The sequence below is a fragment of the Cupressus sempervirens genome, chromosome 7, assembly GCF_028749045.1.
Source record: "Cupressus sempervirens isolate cs-2001-9-10 chromosome 7, ASM2874904v1, whole genome shotgun sequence".
Classification (NCBI taxonomy): domain Eukaryota; kingdom Viridiplantae; phylum Streptophyta; class Pinopsida; order Cupressales; family Cupressaceae; genus Cupressus; species Cupressus sempervirens.
The window spans coordinates 741,761,082-741,781,581 of NC_143124.1; the positions used below are offsets into that span (position 1 = coordinate 741,761,082).

A 20,500-nucleotide genomic window follows, 5' to 3' on the forward strand; every position below is an offset into this window, starting at 1 on the left:
TCTACAATGTATTAGAAAATCAGTTAAATCAGTTGATTTTTCAATTGAACATGAAATGTAACTACATGCATGAGATAGGCTTACTAAATGATTGTTATAACTGTCCTTCATTCATGTGAATATAAATATGAATGTACCTTTTATTTACAATTAATTGTCATAATTAGCAATGGGAAAAAGAAAGATGTTATAGTGGCTTTGTTCCCCTAAATGGTATTGGTTATCACGATACAATGGTATAACTTTTTTTGCCCTAAACGGTGTATGTGGACTAACCTGGGTGTTACAAGTGTTGCCCTAGGCGGATTTTGGATTCGTAATTTAGGGTATTGCAAACTTCAAATCCTCAATTTAGTTTTATTTGATTATGCCTTCAATTGTTAGTTATGATATTTCAGTAAAAATGATTGTAATCTCTTTCGTATGAACATGTAAAATAACTGTTATAACTGCATTCTCATGAATGTGAAGTAGTAACTGTATTTCGATGATATGCTAGTTATTAGCTAAGGCCCGGCAAATGGGGATGTTACACAAAAGTTGTGGGAAGCTTTCAATTAATCCTATTTTCCATGATAGAAACAAGCATGTGGAAATCAAATACCATTACTTAAGAGATATGGTTCGAAGGAATGCAATTGAGCTCAAGTACATTTGTACAGAAAAGCAGATAGTGGGTATTTTCACCAAGCCACTTCCTAGAGCAAAGTTTAGTTATTTTCAAGATAAGATTGGTGTTGTAGAGAATAATGCTCTTGTTGAGAGAGTCTTATCTTCAATGAACTTATCTTATGTTGTTCATGCAATCTTCTCTATAAGAGAAGTTTAAGGTGCAAGCCCTTGATAATGCATTCTTTTTTGTGAGAGAAGTTTGAGGTGCAAGTCCTTGTTGATGCATTCTTCTCTACGGGAGAAGTTTGAGGTGAAAGCCCTTGTTCCACCCTCTGGGAATAGCCATGGTGGATCCACCCTCTGAGAGTAACCATGGTGGAAGACATGTGTGAGACTCCATGAGTTAGTTTTCTATTCTTTCACCAGTTTCCTATTCTTTCACCCTCTGGGATTAGCCATGGTGAATTTCATGCTGAGATGACAATATTATGATGAGAAATCCTGTGATGAGATTTTGTTACTGACATTTTCTGGTTGCATCTCTTTGTGCTTGTTATGCTATGACATATGAATGATCTCTCTGTTTCTAAGAGGGAGTGTTAAAGATGAGATAGCTACGATAGGCCTCCTTTATACCTATGATGATTTGCCATGCAGTTGTGAGAAACACTTTTGTAATGTTGATCTATACTTTTCATAATCTGGTCTGCTCTGTTATAGTGATACTCTACAATGTTCCTGTTTCCCTGACTTGTTCAGGACCTACTATGTCAACTTATTTGATTCTACAGCTTCTATCTAAGAATGTGAAGGTTTAATCTATCGTGTTTGAACTCTTGCTACAGAGACTCTGATGTCTGATATGGTTCCAAGTTAGTGAGCTCATTTCTAATGGCATCGTGTAGCTCGTCTGATTGATATCAAGCCATTTCTGATACTCACCTCATTATCATGAGTTGTTTTGGCAGATGTGTCTTCAATTGTGTCTGTTGGTTTCTTTCCGGCTGACTGCGATTCTTGCATTTATTTTACCTATTCAATTCATCTTTGTTGTTGCTGAAACATGTGATGACATAGCACCATCACTGTATGACTTGTATCACTGTGGGTTGCTTCAACAATTTGTGGCTTCAAGTCAACTGTTCATGTTTGGATGCTATCGTGTGTTTGTAACTGATGTCTCTTGCATTTTGTGGGAGTTCCTTTTGTGTTTGGTAACGCTTCAATAAAGGAGGCGACGTTTTAGTCACGTACATTGACTTTTGAACTATTGTAGAGGAATCTGTAGGTGAGCAGCAGATAGCATTCTGAGATTGAGACATTAATATATCATTTGTAATAAGTGAGATCTTAATACTGTGTTTATCAGGTGGTCTGATCGTGATTGATCAATTATTTGTTTGTAATTCATTTCCAATATTATTAGTATCTGTGAGATACTCTTGGTTGTTGTTGTATACAGTCAAAGTATTAAATGTGAATGAAGCATATCAGGCTTATTGATTGACTGTTTTGAAGTCATCAATCATAAGCAGGAAATCTGTGTAAATGTTTTGAGATCTAAATAAAAGGATCATCATATTGTGGGATGGGTTTTTCACCCTCGAGTGGAGGGTTTTCCCAGGAAAAGTCTCTTGTGTTCTCTGTTATTTTTCTTTTTGCATTTCAGTTATTGTTGTATATACATGTTCTGGTTCAAAAGTTAACACATTAACCATCATGTCATTGACAGCTGACTTCTATTTGGTCATAAGAGATAAGATTCTGATACCTCTTCATGCCATATCATCTATTATCATGAATGGTTTGATTACTTACTTGTGCAGACGTGGCTATTTAGTATTACCATAAATATCGCTGTCTTCTGGTATGGAGTCTCATGTTCAAAGTATACTCCTGGTATGATGGTTGTTGTTAGTTGCTGACATACTTCATTTGTTCATTTGTATGAAGGTGCTGTATCTTCCTGTCTTACTTAGGCACTTTGATATGGTCATCATTTACATAATTATAACTTATCTAACTATTTATTTAGATGTTCTCCCCTTCTGGAATGGAGACATTACAAGAGATCACTTGTTTCCAAAAAGAAGTGGCAATCTGGTAGTGGAGGTGGAGAAAAAGACTGAAACCTAAAAAGACACTTTATTAGATGATGATCATGAGATTTTTGAGAATATTTATATCTTTACCATCCAAATCAAGAGCATCGTCACTGAGGAGCTTCGGTTGAAGGTAATTTTCTATGAGGAGCCAATCAAACATCCTATCCTACCTATGATGTGCATTATACTAATTTTTAGACTAAAACTAGTAGAAAAACAACCTATAAGTTCTCTAAAATTAGTATTTTGTATGTTATGTGAAGTTATTTTACAAATTTATGCATTTTTTACCATGCTAAATCTTGAGTCGAGGTCAACATAGTGCCTTGCTTACTTTTTGCTAAAGTATGAATCACTTAACTACATAATCATCAATATATAAAGAAAGTAAACATGGCATATAAATCATTTGACAACAATAGTGCATGCAATCTGGCCATGGCTATCACAAAATCTAAAGCTAAAACATAAATCACAAGTACTTTAAATAATATAGAATATCTCCTATTTTTTTCAGATATAACAGTGGGGAATCTATGAGAGCCCCCACCCTTGATAATAAAAGGCACATACAATGTAAGTCTAAGCAAACAAAACTAGAATCACTACCAAAATGAAATCTATGAGGTCCCCCACCCTTGATAATAAAAGGTAGATACAAATTAAGCTAAAACCAATACCAAAGTGTTGCAAAGTGATAGTGGCAACCACCATAACTAAACTAGCTAACAATCATATGAAACATTTACTTGAGAACAATCAAATCCCAAAAAATAACTATCAAACTTATCAATCTTCAAAAATATCCATAGACCAAACCATAAACAAGCAATACCTCAAACTATCCCACAACACACCCAAGCTATAGGGGAAGCATGTCAATATCACTATCACCCACCTCTTAACTCAATGTCGCACATCATTTTTCAACCAGCCTCTACGATGTCCCACCAAATAAAGAAAGAACGCGCTATAGAAGATCTCACATCACTATCGATGCATTGAGAGGTTGAAAAATATAGAGATAGTAAAGTCGCTACTAACTTCTAGCTAACCAAGATAATGATGAACATTTTAACAAGACAAAACTTCCCCACATCTACACAAAAAGCACACAAAACACTAAATTCACTATCCAACTCAGCTATTTCATTCACACTACCTAAAGGCTAAGCTGGAGTGGAAGAAAAGCCTTTCCCCTCCACTCCCATAGGCCATTGTTTCATACCCACCTTCAAACCTTCATTTTACAAAGATGTACCGATGGATTGATTTGGAAGAAAAAAGTCAGAAGAGACAAACCTGTATTGCCACATTCAAAAAAGTTAAAAAAGGAGATTGATAATTAAATCTTTGCATATAGCCATTGTGGATTGCCTCGTAACTAACAATGCCTACTCTCCCCATATTCCTATGACAAAGCCTAGGGTGATCAAGTCCTCACATGAAAAGATGCGTTGGAGCCTTCTATACAAAATTCTACTATGCATCAACTTAACACCATCATGAACCTCCTGCAATCAGTCCTCCATGGCTTGCAAGAATCCTTCACTCCAAGTAGAAAGCTAACCAAATGAAATCCCTCACTCCACCAACTTACCAAGGCCAAAACCTCTCCTATATTTACCATGTGTATCTACAAGATTAAAGATTATTAAAATGATGATAATGCACAATGTCATGAACACATTACTTTTTTGGAAGTTTTCAAACTATAAAATGATGATAATGCATAATGTCATAAACACATTCATCTTTATGAAGCTTGCTCACTTTCATTGTTCTTTCCAATCCTCATTGACTTATTTAAGTCTTCCCTAGATTTTAATATTATTTTTCTCTTTCTGCATCTCATAACAAGGATAATTTTCTGAAGTTAACTTCTACAATTTTAAAAGTTATAAAAAAATGATATGAATGGATGAAAATCACCTTGTCCATTTGAATGTTACAAGATACAAGAAGATCATATGCGTTCCTCATGATATCCAAAAGTGATCCATCTGGAGTCTGCAAAAAGGGAACTAATAATATTCCTTTACAACCCATTTCAGCAAATCTCAAATATATCTGAACAAGAAACAATTTTTCCTAAACTGACTATTTCAATATAAGCAGTTGGAGACACCAAAAGACAACTCAATGCATTAAATTAGGAACTCCGTGTATTCCTTCTCTAACCAGAAAATTACCAAACAAATAGACATCATAGTTTTTCAGGAATGACACAATTGTTATAAGGAACCTGATGCAAAGATTTGTCCATCGCTTTCCTTTCCCTTTTAGCAGATGATGTGACCTTACGCCTTTCATTGTACACAATAAATGTGTCCAGATTTTCTGTAAAACATCAAATAAAATTACAAAAGTATTTCGCAAGGCGAATACTTAAAAGACTTTGCATAACAAGATATAACTCTTCAAACAGTAGAGAAGACCTTATGCATACCTTGAACTTTGGAAAAGCACCTATAAGGGAAGCTTGTGAATAGTGAATCAGCCACATTTTGCATTGTACATTCAAGTCTTCCAGCATATATACTGCTTGATTTTACCCCACCCATGTTAGAATCCAACAGAAAAATAGCAGTATAAGCTCTCTGAATGTCCAAACAAGAGACTATTGAAAAGACAAGAAACTCGATTGAATACAATTTGTGGGTAAAAACAAATGCAAACCATCATAACATTAACTTTTCACATGCAAAATATTAAAAATGTGAGTTTCTATAAATGCTTTCCTGATGCTAATTAATTCACTCCCAGGAAATAAACTATATCTGATGCTTGAGAACATTTATAAGGACTTGTGGAGTAATCTATATGCCACTTGTAAGTGTCTCTTGTTTGGAGATGTTCAGCTACCATTTGGTTACAAGAAAGTGTGATCATTAGATAAAAAATTCTTAATTCCAATAATTCTTCATTGTATCTCATAATCAGTACAAACATTGGTGACTTTTTCACATTCCAGTTTGCTAATGGAGTCCATGTATAGTAGTACTCAATATGTGCTTCTGTGTCCTAGTAATTCAAGTTTCAACTAAATATATTATCTGTTTTGTCAAATGTATATCTTTGCAACTTAATTTCTTTGACAAGATTGGTCAACTCCTCCCTTCAAATTCAAATATAAATTATCCTTACAGATGTTTTAAAATATCTAAATATAGACCTTCAATGACATATTTTATATTGTTCCTCATTATTAAAAGAAACTGTAATTCAAGAATAACCAAGCTAGCATGTGGAAGGCCTATCATTTTTTAGGGAGGGCAGCACATCATATAGAGTTTCCAATCCACCAACAGCATCGTTTATAGAGGCGGCATAGGCAGTTTACCTAGTAGCATCTTTTCCAGTTGATTCTGTTGATGACCTAAGGGGGAGTCAATAGTTGAGAATAAGTAGCAAAGACAAGGGAGGGTAGGGCAGAGATGCAAAAAATATGATACTACAATATTTTTTTTGGAGAGACATAATTTCAATGAGAAACATGATTTGTCATCAAACATAGCAGATTCTGTAAAACTAGTCACCTTCAGTAATAAGTATACTATCTGAATATCTCCTCCAAATTTAATTATATTCTTCACATATTGTCAGTTGCCAGTCTATATTAGTGTTAAGTTGTTTTTTTTATTAACTCAATGATTACAAACCCTAAATTTGGTCTTCGTAGTCTACACTCTAAACTTCATAGAAAAAAGTACTAAACCTGGACAACATGATTTGACTTGCCATTTTATCCACCTTGTTTTGATTACAATTTTGACTTTTAGAAAAGGACTACAAACAGTATTCAAGTAAACACTATAATGATAGCATTTATGTAAATCTGTGCATACATAACCATATCAAGGAACATCCCTCACTACTCCTATACGCCTTTTTGTCCACCTTTTATTGACTATAATATTGACCTTTAGCAAAGGACTACAAACATCATCCAAGTAAACACTGTAATGGTAGTGTTTATGTAAATTTGTGCATGTATAGCCATATCAAAAACTTCACTCGCTACAGCTAGATAAACAAGCTACGCAAAGGGAAAAAGAGGCCGAAATTTCATTAGATCAAAGTCAATTGTCATTGAGATTGTACCTGTGTTTTACTCCAAGATAGTCCTCATAATTAATAGGCTTCTTCAAGTTCAAAATCATGCCTGGTAAGGATGCTTCACTTTTGCTGGATCCAATTCGTTCAACAGTGGCCAAGTCAACATAAAGAACATTGGTGTTAGCTGGATATTGTGCCTGCACACTAAATGATACAGTAAACATCTTTAGCTTAGTTGTGTTCATTGACTTGCCTATGGTGTTCTGAAATAAATTGTGAAAACATTTCGTGCATTATATTCTTCAAGCAAGAAAATGGTATGCAGAAATAATTAATAAACCTCATTATGTAGGAATAAGCTTCTTCATTTTAATGGATGATACAATTTACTAGAAAGAAATATTCTGAGTTCATAAATCACAGAATAAAGAATTTCAAAAACTTGATAAACAAATGGACGCTAAACATGTTGTGTGGGATGCACATATATCTCATAAATGGGAATCAGTCAAAAACTTACTTAAGAGATTATTTTTATATCTTACTCTGTGGCAACAATCCACAAGCATGCATTAAATAAGTCAAGTTCATTTCATCGCTTTCCAATATATGTGTCTATCATTAATGGGAACTGCTTTGTGATTTTGTCAACTAGATTTCATTATATTTAGTCTACAGACTTTATTTTGGCATGGTGTTATCATTGTGATCTGCAAACAGGATTTTATGTAATAATATCCAACATTTTTTAAAGTGATTCTGATCCAGAGTAGCATACTGGGAGAAGAAATGGGGGTAAAAAGAGCAAAGATATAAGAGATGAGGTAATCATAGATTAAAGAAATTAAAAGAATGGAGTCTGAACCCTGAAAATCAACAACCATTTCTTCTACACACATTAACCAAGAATCAAGATAGAAGACTGAATTTTTAATCATCGGACAAGAACAATTGCTAATAATTTCAATACCTGAGATACGCTAAACCAAACTATACAAACCATTAGCATATTACCACTAATTGTCCCGCAACTTTTTCACTTAGTCTAGGCATGATGCATCTGCATCATCTCAATATTAAGGGCCTTTCCATCTCCTTATTGCAGAATCTAGGTTACAGGGACAGGGTGCACGTTATTAAACACCGGAGGTTCTAAAAGTACACTGATTCCTCTTAGGATCATACAGTTTGGTCCATTAAGCCCTTGACACTCTCTCTTAATAGAAAATGCATCAAGCAATACATAGAGATGGAGGATAATACTGCCTGTTCTTTCAACTGCAGCTTTGACATGGAGTGTGATAGTGCTGGATTCCAGCCTTGTACTCAAAATTGATTTTCATCACCCCCTTACAGCATTACAGGGTCCTTGCTCCTCGTGGAAATTTGCATATTGTTATGTATACTTTGATGGTATATTTTTAATGTTTATTTTCTAAAGTTTCAGCCTACTTTCCCTCACCTAGTATTTTTCTATTCAATTAGATGTACTTTCTAGTCCTAGTGACCTACTTTAATCACTCAAGAACAATATAATCTCTTTCTTTATTGTGCTTTTTGAAGACTCGTTGCCTCTAAATGCATTTCTTTCAAAGATTGAAACAACATTCTCTTCACATATTCTGTACATGTGGTATAGAATTAGAACTCTAAAACAATCGCAAAATTTTGGTGGATATTTATACTCAACAATCAAAAAATTCATTGGAACTATTTTTATTGAACCAACTTCTAACCAGTAGAACTCAAATGCACACTTATTGGGAAATCTCTAAACCTGACCATGGAGAAAAATTGATGCAGTAACTTTCATACTCAACATGATTTTTTCTGAAAACCTCCTATAGGTTGGACTTTATGTATTCTCCTTATACATTATTCATACTTGTCACTTCTATCCACCAGGATTGCTTGATCCCCTTATTGTCAAACCTACACAATATTGTAGACTTGTGAATTACTAATGAATGTCATCTCAATGGTCTTGCTTACATATTTATTCAAGACAGGCCACTATAACTAATATCTTTTATTCAAAGCTCACTGTTCTAGTGAGTGTCTGTTGTTCATCAACCTGGCAATGTCATAATACTATTTATTGACAAATGATTATACACATTTGAAATGTAAAACGGACTCCATGTAGACAGTGACTTGATAAATTGTGAATCAAGATGTGTCGTAGTATATAGATTAGTTGCTTTAAAAGTAAAGTAATTCAGCTAGTTCAGATTATTCCTGTAAACAATAGAACATCAGAGAAAGATGAAAAGAAATATGAATAAAGGGAAAGAAAATTGCCTTCCGGGTGAAACAGGAGCATCTATAATGCCCAGCTTATCGAACTCTGTATATTCAATACAGGTTAAGCCATATTCCCAAAATCCAGCCATTGTATTACGTTCCAACAAAACATTTACTCCCTCACTTGCACCAACACTGCGTTGACATGAGGCAAAACCAAGTTTCTGCATGAACAGATCACAAATATAGAAGAGAAATATTACCATTGAAAGAAGTCAACTGTAAAAATTACCAAACCTAAAATTAATCAGACAGAGTTAGTTCAGAGATGCATTAGATATTAGCATCTGTTTTTTATTATATAAAAAGGGGATATTAGCATTCATTTATTGAGTCTTGGTTTCATAAATAAAAACTTGAACAAAATCATAGCTATAGTCCACAGAAAAAGGTATTATGTAGGTGAAACTAAAATCTTTGATGCAGTTTAGACCTTTTAACATTAGAATATAAGGCATGCCTACTTCTCGATATAATCCCTCATGTTATACATCTGAGGTTAAAACGTGTGTATTCAAAAAAACATTGTGAGTCAAATTTATCAAACATTGAAAAAATACAAGAAAGCTTCCCAGTACTATTATGCAAGAAAAGAAAATTATAATGTATAAACTATCAAATTCTGAAACATTCACAACTGCACTCTGAAAGCCCAGGGTCAAGCAACATTACAGTAGAAAGGTTAACAGACTATAAGATAGTAGACTGATAGAAACAAATGCCAAACCTACTTGGCATTAAAAAACAATGATAATCTTGGAGTCTGGCAAGCCGATATGATGAATGACTTCCAAGAAAAGCAATAAGGATGGCATGGAGGAATCTAAATATAATGTTAAGAAGAAAAACAGAATACAAACTGAAACCACAGTTGAGGAAAAGGTTACACATAGGAATACAAAGAGAACATAAATTAACATGCCAAATCTATTGACTTGAGAACTGTGTAATGCCATAAATAGAATAAAATGCAATCTCAACAGAAGTATTATTTCTTCCACTGATAAATTTATTTAACGCCGGTAGACACTACAGTACCAGATTCAGTGAGCAATATCTCTATATCTGCTTATTGTAAAGACATATGATATAAGCCCTAGGATCGCAAGTGCACTTTGTCCACAAACAAGAAACTACTAATGAAATTCAAACGTTACCCTGCAATGTTTGCATAAAGAAATTATGAAGAGAAACTACATGCATTTTCTAAAATTAGCTAAAGAGTGACGTTCAACCTTTCCATTGCGAAGACCTGTGCCAGCCAAGGCAAGAAGAGTTACATCAGTAGCAGCAACTGGATTACTGTAGATTTAAAGAAAAACATGTCATCAGTTTAGTCAAACAGATGACTTTTACATCTAGGTCATCATAAAAATTCATTGAGGGCTCAAGAAATAATAATGGAACCTTAAAGCCTCTGGTTGTATACCTGATCTGTCGAACAGTTGCCGATCTACAACCATGACTGTAAAACCAGTCAAAGATTCCTTTATCACTGGCAAGCTTCCATATTACACCATGGCCTCCTGGCTTGAGTACCAATTTAAAAGGCTCACTTTTCACCCACTTCCCCTCTTCTGCATCAACAGTCGGTACTAGAGGCTGCAAGAGACATGGAATTGTGATTAGATCCTTAAAACAAGTCTAAAGCACTTGCCATCATTTGTTTTAATAAGCAAAAATGTAAATTGAGAGAAACCTGTTCAAACAATTGAAAGCTCCGTCTTCCTCTGCCAAACCAGTTATGCTTTTCACAAAGTGCCATGATGTGTTTGTGGTTGTCTTTTGCTGCACTCGTCATAATTGCCACAGGAGTGATATGTTGTTTTCCATAAGTTTTATAGTAAAGAAACTCTCTTGCCTGCAAAATCATTTAAATCCATCATTGAAGAAATTTTTAGCCTCTTGCTCTCTCTCTCTCCCTCTCATCCCCCATTAAACAAACTAACAAAGCAAAAGAAGAATTGCATTGCTTAAGCAAATTTACACATGCAATATGTCTTAAGCTCATCTTGAAACCTCAGCTTGCAAATTTAAATTTTACAAATAATTAATCAGACAAATACTTAATATAGTGCACAAGCAAGCAAAAGGCAGGTGCTTGTCACTAAATCATGCAAATTCTAGCTTCAAATGATATGTTAGCCATCACATTGTGATTATGACCTCTAATTTGCACATCAATTACAAATAAGGTCAAGTCTAGATTTACACAAATAATGTCACAAACATGTAGAAATCATTGACATGATAAGAAATATAACAAACAACACACGTGGTATATCAGGAGTCAAGTTTTTGGTTTGCAGTTGCTAACAATGTTTTCCTATTGTACAGGCCATCCAAGTCTAAAAAAGTGACCATGTTATGCAATAGAATGGAAAAATTGAAAATATGCAATAAAATTTTATATATATATATATATAAAATATGAGAGATGATGTAAGGAGCGCATAAGAGAGAAGTAACTAATTAGGATATACCAAAATATGTCATGCTCAAAGCATAGGAAGCCAAGGATGAGAGAATCCACAAAAAATGGCTTTCCAAATAAAATTCTTTCTTTTGTCATATTTTCATTGCATTACATATTCCTTTAGTGTCTTGAAGTATAAGATCCTAGTTCATGTCTACAAAACTCTATGGTTATAGAATAAGTCTTTTTCCTCCATCCATAACTGGAAGCTGAAATGAACAAGAGAGTGCACCCCTAACTTCTCTTAGACTTGAGAGATTGAAAAGCATCATGAGTACACCCCCTGTTTAGATGATCTTAGACATATGCTATCTTACATACCTTTAATTTGGAAAAGACTGCAGTAGTTTAGAGACAATTTAAAATTTAGCTAGCATTTCAACTTGTGTCTTTTGAGACAACTCAAACCAGAATAGCGTGTCGCAAAGATGTCTTTGAATCATAAGGGGAAGCTCCCAAAGGTCTAAAATAACCCTTCACACTTCGCAATATTTCTTAGGGGACTATGCAAAAATGAAATAACTGATTGCCCATCATTTTACCTGGGGTACAAGCACAAGAATAGTGGTATCTCTTGAATCACAAGCAATAATTACAGATTTTAATAATGAAAATATCTAACTCCAGACACATGAACAACACCTTCCTACTGGCTGAAGCAAAGACTAACAGTTGAGGGCATAAACATTTGAAAAAGGAATAACTTTTTGGACAAATCACAACATGTAATTCCATAAATTGAAAGGCCAAATTGCATGCACAGCTACAACATTGATAGACTATCAATACAAAGCTTGACACCATAATCAGCTTTTGATTCAATTGATGAAATTACAGAAACGGTGATGCAAACACCAAGATATCTAATTGAACAATATTTTAGCAACAATAATGTAGCATCAACTATCAATAATAATTATTTTCCCCAAGCACTTGTTTATAGGTTGCAAAATATTCATTTTTTTAAATTTGCAGTAATAACTAATTATCCCAGAAAAACAGTTTTTTAAGCAGAAACTCTTAAAAGCTTCTAAAAAGTAGTAGAAAGAATTTAAAACAAACAATGAACCTAAAAAAGAATAAATAAAATCTAGCTAAAGCAACCTAAAATAGGCCTTCAACGCCCCACTCAAAAACATGGCCTCAAAAAAGCAACTTCCAAAAATATTACTTCTGAATCATGATGTATGAATCTTCCCAGTATCCTTGCATAGCTTCTCTCTAACGCATGGCAGACTTAGAGTTCTAAACCCTAGCTATTTTGATCAAAACTGCAAATTGAGTATTACTGTTCTTAGTTTTCCTTAGGCAGTCAACCCAAAGAGAAGAAAATCCAGGGGAACCAAACTAGGAAAACCAATAGACATGCTTTTGAAAAAACCACGCATGTTTTATATAATTAAAATAGAGGTCTCAAATCTACATTAGGGTTGATTGTCTAGAAGCAAAAGCAGGAGCATTAATTTATTAAAATAGTCAATCTAGTGTGCCTTAAATCACCAAGAAATCAATGTGAAGTAAGACAAATGTACCAAATGATGTTATAAGGGCCAAACGGAAGACTTGAGAGGGGACAGAAAACAGCATGTTTGTAATCAGAAATTTCATAAGTAATTGTATGATATCTTAATGTTGTCAAACATCAACAATGGCAGTACCAAGTCACATGTGTTGAATTTGGATCTCATCATGTCTCCAATCACAAGATTTCCTCCAAAGGTTTGAATATGCAATTTTGTTTTCTACTTGTAGTGAAGCCATATCCAAGGCCAAACACAGCCCTTGATTTTACAAAAGTTGCACCTTTCCATAGAGGGGTTTGATGCATGCTTTATTAAGTGAGCAATGGTTATCTTTTTATCCCAAGATCTACTACATGAAGATTTCCTTCAGCCATCATGAACCAGATTGTATTCTCATTAAAACATATTATCTTGCACCTATTAATAAAAAGTACTCCATGTGCTTTGGTGAAATACATAAATTTTATATGTAATCTTGAGTTGACACTTTTGAAGTAAGCCTTGGCTAAAGGAAAACAATCTTTAGATCCTACTGCTGCAAGTTGGCTTTGTGCATTGAGATTCTACAAACCACCATCAAATTCCTACAGATTTTCCTTCTCAGATGCATCTTGCCCTACGAAAAGATGGTTCAAAAGAAGATTTTAAAGGAAAATTAGGAAACAAGTTCATGGGAAACTCCCGCCACAATTATTGCTACACTAATAAGCCTATGCCCAATATTCTGTTCGTTACTAAATTTTAGAGACCTTTGATTACCAATGGATATGCTACAAGGCTTTTTTAACTAAAACTTTTATGTGTTGTGTAGAATATAAGATGATCTATGGAAAAGACTGCTATTGTATTATTCAATTTATTTTCTTTGCATGGACATCTCTTGAAATGATCCTCCAATCTAAGATGAACCAGTAGAAGTGTCATGCCTGAATCAATTTCAAATTGCTAAGCTATGTTATTTTGGTTTTACTTACCAAATTTTGATTTTACTTACCATTATTACCAATCAAAGAATTGAAATAGTCCTAAGTTTATAAAGATTCAGCACTAAGAAAAAAAGATGCAACAGGAATAATCTGCAGTACCTGCAAATCTCTAATAAGTCCCTCCAACAAAGTTCGACCACAATAAGGAAGCATTGCTACAGGAAGAGAATGGCCTGTCTCTTTGTCAATCAATCCAAGCCTATCTCCAGAACCTCCAAGAGGATAAACTTCTCCTAACTCTGGTAATCCCTACAAAGCATACAAATTGAATATCATGTGAGGGAGAGAGCAATTAACTTTTATATTAAATGTCTTTAAATGAAGATGATTTCCAGGAATATGGATGCCTAGTTCTCCCTGGTAGATAAGCTTACCTCAATACCCCAGACAGCAGCTTGAGCTGCGTACTCTATGTTCTTTGAAAGATCTGGTCCAAGAGGAACATGGAACTCATTCAAAGAGCTTGCATCAGAAAAGTCTTGATGATATTGACTGCTTAAAGAGTGCCATTCATTTTTTGAGGCCAAGATAAGTTCTAAAATTGCAACTTGGTACCTGTAGAAACGATTAGAGTTAAAACCACCAGACATTCTACAGACAAGCATAAGCAACATCATAACATTTATAAGTATTAGCTGACTAAAATATATATATCTTAAAATATGAAAACTAAAACCCTATTGAGTACAAAAGAAAAAAGAAAACAGAAAACTAAAACCTTATTGGCTACAGGAGAAAAAAGAAAAATGAGTACAATAAGTATTTTTGTGAAGGTTCAAACCCATCATTCAAAACATAATTGGCTTGAACATACTGATTTCAAAACTGCACCACATTTTTGGATTGTCCTAAGAGAGTACTTAATATGTTGCAAAACACTATCATGGAGGAAAAGCCTCAAACAAACTATTTTTCAAAATGTAAATCTACATATCCTACAGGGTGAAATTCCTTCATTTAACGGAGACCATGTCAAAGTTTGTGGCAATTCTTTATACAAACCTTTTCCATATATGTCATATGTCATAGCAAAAGATCTCATTAACAATAAAACATGTAAAATTCAAGAAAGACAATGACTATTCCTAGGCTAAGTAGCCGAATCGGGTACGGGAATGGGTACGGGTACATGGGTACGAAACGTTGGTATGGCAGAAATTTTTTAGGGTGTTACGCACGGGTACCAGTACGTCCACATAGATATATAATTTTTTTATTTATATGTATATGTGCTGCTAAACAACATACCAATATCAAAAACAAATTAAATTTAGAATTCACATACCAATACATATGCTGGCAGTTAAACAAAATCATTAAAAATCTCAGATTTTGAAACATAAGTAATTTAATTTAAAATTCAGTTTATCAAAATGATCAAACTAGTGTCATGAAATACAGTCATTGTTTGAAATAGAATTAATACTAGAAATTACTGATCGGCTCACTAAACAGAACCATATGGGTCATCATCAGTATCACGATTGTCATCAACATTTACATTAGATGATTGACAAGTGGAAACACTGAAAACAAACCACCAAGAGCCGTCACTGCATGTAAAGCCATCGTGGGAAGGAAAGGCAGATGTGGTGAATTAAATAATAACCTAAGCCACATTATTGAAAAAGTTAAATTTTAGGTTTTCCTCTGTCAGTCAAAGTCAAAAACACATTAGAGTCGACGTGGAATTGCCACGTCAGCACCACAAGCCTCCTGAAATGAAACGAAACAGGCAGAATTGCAGTTTATTGTAAAATTAGTACCCTGGTCGATTCCACAGTGGATTCCATGTGGTTTCCGATTCGGAATTGATTCGTTTCCAGGTACGAATGGCCAAAGCTGACGATTTGGTAACTTAGTTCCTAGGTGACCCTCATTTTTTTTCTAAAAGGGAATTTGATCTCCCTTTTGCCTCCGATAGTAGGTGCCTGAAGTCTGGTTTGGTTCTTGCACGGCTTTGCAGTCATTTCAGATTTCTTTAGTCATAAAGGAAAATACTATTGCCAAAAGATGAACACAGATGGCCTAGTCAATAGCATCCCTTATTCCTCAAGTTCCTTAATTTTCCGGGACTCTCTAGAAATTTTAATCCTTCAATAAGGCTTCTCAGAAACTCAGTCTTCCTTCTACTTCTTAACAGTCCAGACACCTGAACCAATTTTCCCTGCGATTTTTCTCAGGACATCTAAGAGTTTTCCTTGATTTAAGTTGGATTTGGAAGGCATAAGATTTCCTTGTCTCTCCATAGTTCTACTGGATTCCTCTTGAGCAATAACATTGTAAATAGATATTTGCTTTTTTTTGCTAGATTTGTAGATTTTTTCATTCTGAAAGAAAATCACTCTTGCAATTATCACATCTCTTGTAATTAACCATATCGGTGTACGTATTCAACATGTAGTCTTGGCCAAGCTTACTGGATCTATACTGATTGCATATAGATTAAACTAACTGCGGAGAACTACAGTTCGTTTAAGCCTCACTGACTGCCTGTAGGCTAGGGAACCACACTGACAGCAAGTTAGACTAACTGAGGTGATATCACATGCCCATTTCTGGGACACTTGCACTTCTGATTGGCCTTATCAAGCCACCACACAACCTCCGTCCTGTAAATCTGTTCAATCATGCTAATGAAGAGTTTACAGAATCAACTTTTGCTGGCTAATATCTTATGCGCTCTTGTTGTAATGTAGTCTAATGTTTGTCCTCTTCTTGAGGTTATACAGTTCATATCAGTGATAACTTCTGCCACACCATTATTGTCTTGGTGGAATTTTGGCATATGATACTCCTGCTTTAACACCCATCTGTCCCTTCTAACATTTTCAGGCCAACCATGCTCGATCAGCACTAAGTCTCTTTTTGTGGAGTGAGGATTTAACTATGTGATTTTGAGTCAAACTGATTGACCCATGTTTCACGAGTAGTGATTCAACATGAATCCATCTCTCATGAGAATAAATGGAACACTTAAGCACTCATTGGATCTAGGTGATGCTCACAGGGGTGAAGCCCTAGGACTTCCTGGGAGGTCACCCATCCCAATACTACTCCAACTTGAGCACGCTTAACTACGGAGTTTCCTTCATGGTTAAACCCAAAGCTTGCAACCCCATTTGCAAAACCTTCACCAAATGTTGTGCCTTATGAACCATTCATTAGAAAGCCCCTTAAGCTCATCAATTAATAAGTAGGAGATAATTTCCACAGCAAGTCATTTTGTGATATTGCTATCAGGATATAACTATGTGATTTTGAGTCAAACTCATTGACCCGTGTTTCATGAGTAGTGATTCAACATTAATCCATCTCTCATGAGAATAAATGGAACACTTAGCACTCATTGGATCTAGGTGATGCTCACAGGGGTGAAGCACCAGGACTTACCAGGAGGTCACCCATCCCACTACTACTCCACCCTGAGCCCACTTAACTACGGGGTTGCAAGCTTTGGGTTTAACCATGGAGGAAACTCCATAGTTAAGCGCGCTCAGGCTGGAGTAGTACTAGGATGAGTGACCTCCCAGGAAGTCCCGGTGCTTCACCCCTGTGAGCATCACCTAGATCCAATGAGTGCTAAGTGTTCTAGTTATTCTCATGAGAGATGGATTCATGTTGAATCACTACTCATGAAACAAGGGTCAATGAGTTTGACTCAAAATCACACGGTAAATCCTGATAGCAATATCACAATTCGACATGTTGTGGAGATTATCTCCTACTTGACAAAGATCTTGCTAAATTAGAGAGAAAAGTGATAGTGTTTGAAGCATCAAAAGCTAATATGTTTGAGGAATTATTCAGACTACAGATGATTCAAATTTATCTTTCAGTTCAAGAATGGATGCTACCAGTACTAGGAGGGGAACAATGTAGGTTGTAGATTGTAGTTGATTGTTGTACAATAATACAATACTTGAAATTTTGAATTTGAAATTTTTGAGGGTCATATGACATATGTAGCTACTATGATCTATGATAAACTGATAATCAAAATAGACCTACGTACTGTATTAAATCATTTTTTATGTGTCATACATAAACGATTTTTGAGTATTGATATTATATAAAAAAATCCCATTTATTTTTCCATTTCTTGTCCAACAGCTGTCCAGCGAGCTGTCATAATGCAGTTTTTCCTCAACACAGTGCTGACGCATTCTTCCTCTATTGCTCACATCCTACGTGTCTAGAATCTAAAGCCACGTCCTCACTATCAAACTAGTTGGATTCAGTGGTAGAATGATGTTGCCAGAACCGCTAGGTTTCTTCGCATCTATGGGAGGAAGTTGGCGGTTTTCAAAAAAAGATCTTATGAAGCCAATACCAAGGCCCTCAAGAAGGCTTCTGAAGCTCTTACCCTTAACCCATTTGATGCTGATTTACAAATCCAATTTACCAAGCCTCACCATGATAAACAAATTAAAGATAACTATGTTGCTCGGGGGGCCCAAATCAAAGCTCGCCTCCATTGGTTGGAGGTTGGCGATAAAGCTTCTAAAGAGTTCTTCCAAGCTCTCAGAGCCCACCATACCAAAGTTGGGATTAAAAAGATTAAACAGCGCAATATTATTCTCTCCAATCTCCCTGACATCCTGCAATCTTTTGTGCATAATTATGAAAATGTTTTCACTTCGCAGGGCAATTTGGTTCCTCGGGAGGAAGCTCTCAGAAAGTGTATGTATGTTACTCCAAATCACCTAGCAGTCAAGCAACGAGCTTTCTGTGAGCAGCTTCTCACCATCAGGGACCTCAAAGAGGCTATCTTTTCTATGGCAGATAACAAGCCCCATGGGTGTGATGGGTTCCCTTGTGAATTTTACAAACACCTCTAGGAGTTTATAGGTCAAGACCTACACAAAGTCTATCTGGAAGCTTATCATACTAAGAGCCTAGGAGCCATTATTAACAAAGGAAACATTAAATTCATACCTAAAGCTAGTGACCCTAAGGATATCTATAACTAGCGGCCCATCACCTTGTTGAATGTGTCATACAAGATCATTGCTAAAGTGTTATCTCTTAAGATTAGACATCTGCTTCCTTTAATTGTGCGGCCAGAGAAAACTGGTTTTATTAAATTCAGGTATATTCTTGACAACATCATTGCTGTTTCAAAAGGCATGGAATGGGTTCGCAAATCCAATCAGTAGACTTTGTTTTTGAAAATTGATTTTTCCAAAGCTTATGATCGAATTGAATGGCCCTTTATTTTGGCTATGCTTCAGGCTTTGGGTTTCGGCCCTAACTTTCTTCAGTCTGTGGAGATGCTCTTTGGAGATGCTAATACTTGTATTACCATTAACAATTCTCAATCTGAAGCCTTCGGGCTCTTTCGATCTATCTAGCAAGGTTGCCCTCTGGCTCCGGCCTTGTATGTTCTTGCTGCTGAAGGGTTAGGTTACTTACTGGCCCACTTTGTTTCCTCTGGTTTGGTTCATGGCATTTCCTTGCCTGAATCTTCTTCCCAGCTTGTCAATGGGCACTTTGCTGATGATTCTTTTCTCACTCTTTTGGAGGACAAGGAGAACATCACTAATGCCTTGCAATGCTTGGACACCTTTTGTCAAGTTTTTGGTTCGGCTATTCAATGGTACATGGCGCTCTGTTATAGGCAATCTTTTCTTCCAACCCCACCCTGGCTTACTTAATTCGAGTGGAAATGGGTCACTCACAGGGAGATTTTCCACTTTCTTGGCATTCCCTTTTCTTTTCAAGCTTCACCGATGGACTTGTGGAATGTTGTGCTCATTAAAATTGAAAAAAAGCTTGACTACTAGCTTACTAAACCCCTTTCTCTTGCGGGGAAATTCCAGATTTTCTCAAAGGTGTTGGTGGCTACTCATGTATATTACTCCTCGTGTTGGGCTCCTTCCAAAGCCTCTTACCTCCGTGACCTTCTTTGGGCGTCTAGTTTTGATCTCCATGGCTTGCACCGCGTTGCCTGGGATTTTTGTTGTCTCCCCAAAGAGTCTAGAGGTCTTGGCCTTCTTTCCACTCAGAGACAAGGGCTCACACTCTATGCTAAGTGGATTATTCGTGCTACCCATGGTGGATACTCTCAACCAGCGATGGCATCTGCAATCTTCTCTTTATCACTGGAGGATGTGTTTTGATACTATTTGGAGTGCTATCATTAAGCCCAAGATTGCCCATTTCGCATGGTGTCTACTTCCCCTTGGGTCGCGGCTCAAGCATATTGGGGTTCCTGATCCTCGATGTCCTTTTTGTGGGCAACCTGAATCATTTCTGCATATTTTTTGGTTCTGTAGGCGTGCTCAAAATTACTGGAATTAGATACATGATTTCTTTAAGCCTTCCAGGCTAGAACCCTTTTCTTGGCATATGGTTGTGTTGGGTGATTCCCCCAGGATCCCTAGGCAATTTACCCAGATCTGGCATACCTTCAGGATGGAGATTTTGTTTACT

The 20,500-nt window shown here is 35.7% G+C and overlaps 1 protein-coding gene across 3 annotated transcripts in view; it reads right to left on the bottom strand.

Moving 5' to 3' along the window:
- The window catches only part of UGP3 (UDP-glucose pyrophosphorylase 3), a 100,527-nt gene that overhangs the window by 66,925 nt on the left and 13,102 nt on the right, over positions 1-20,500 (bottom strand). For all 3 annotated transcript variants that reach the window (XM_089792791.1, XM_089792792.1, XM_089792790.1), the window contains exons 2-11: positions 14,440-14,620; positions 14,165-14,314; positions 10,780-10,941; positions 10,510-10,682; positions 10,316-10,382; positions 9,078-9,244; positions 6,822-6,980; positions 5,167-5,258; positions 4,963-5,057; positions 4,650-4,727 (exon numbers count right to left, since the gene is read on the bottom strand). In XM_089792791.1, coding sequence (XP_089648917.1) covers positions 4,650-4,727; positions 4,963-5,057; positions 5,167-5,258; positions 6,822-6,980; positions 9,078-9,244; positions 10,316-10,382; positions 10,510-10,682; positions 10,780-10,941; positions 14,165-14,314; positions 14,440-14,620 — 1,324 coding nt within the window. The remainder of the gene's footprint in view (positions 1-4,649; positions 4,728-4,962; positions 5,058-5,166; positions 5,259-6,821; positions 6,981-9,077; positions 9,245-10,315; positions 10,383-10,509; positions 10,683-10,779; positions 10,942-14,164; positions 14,315-14,439; positions 14,621-20,500) is intronic.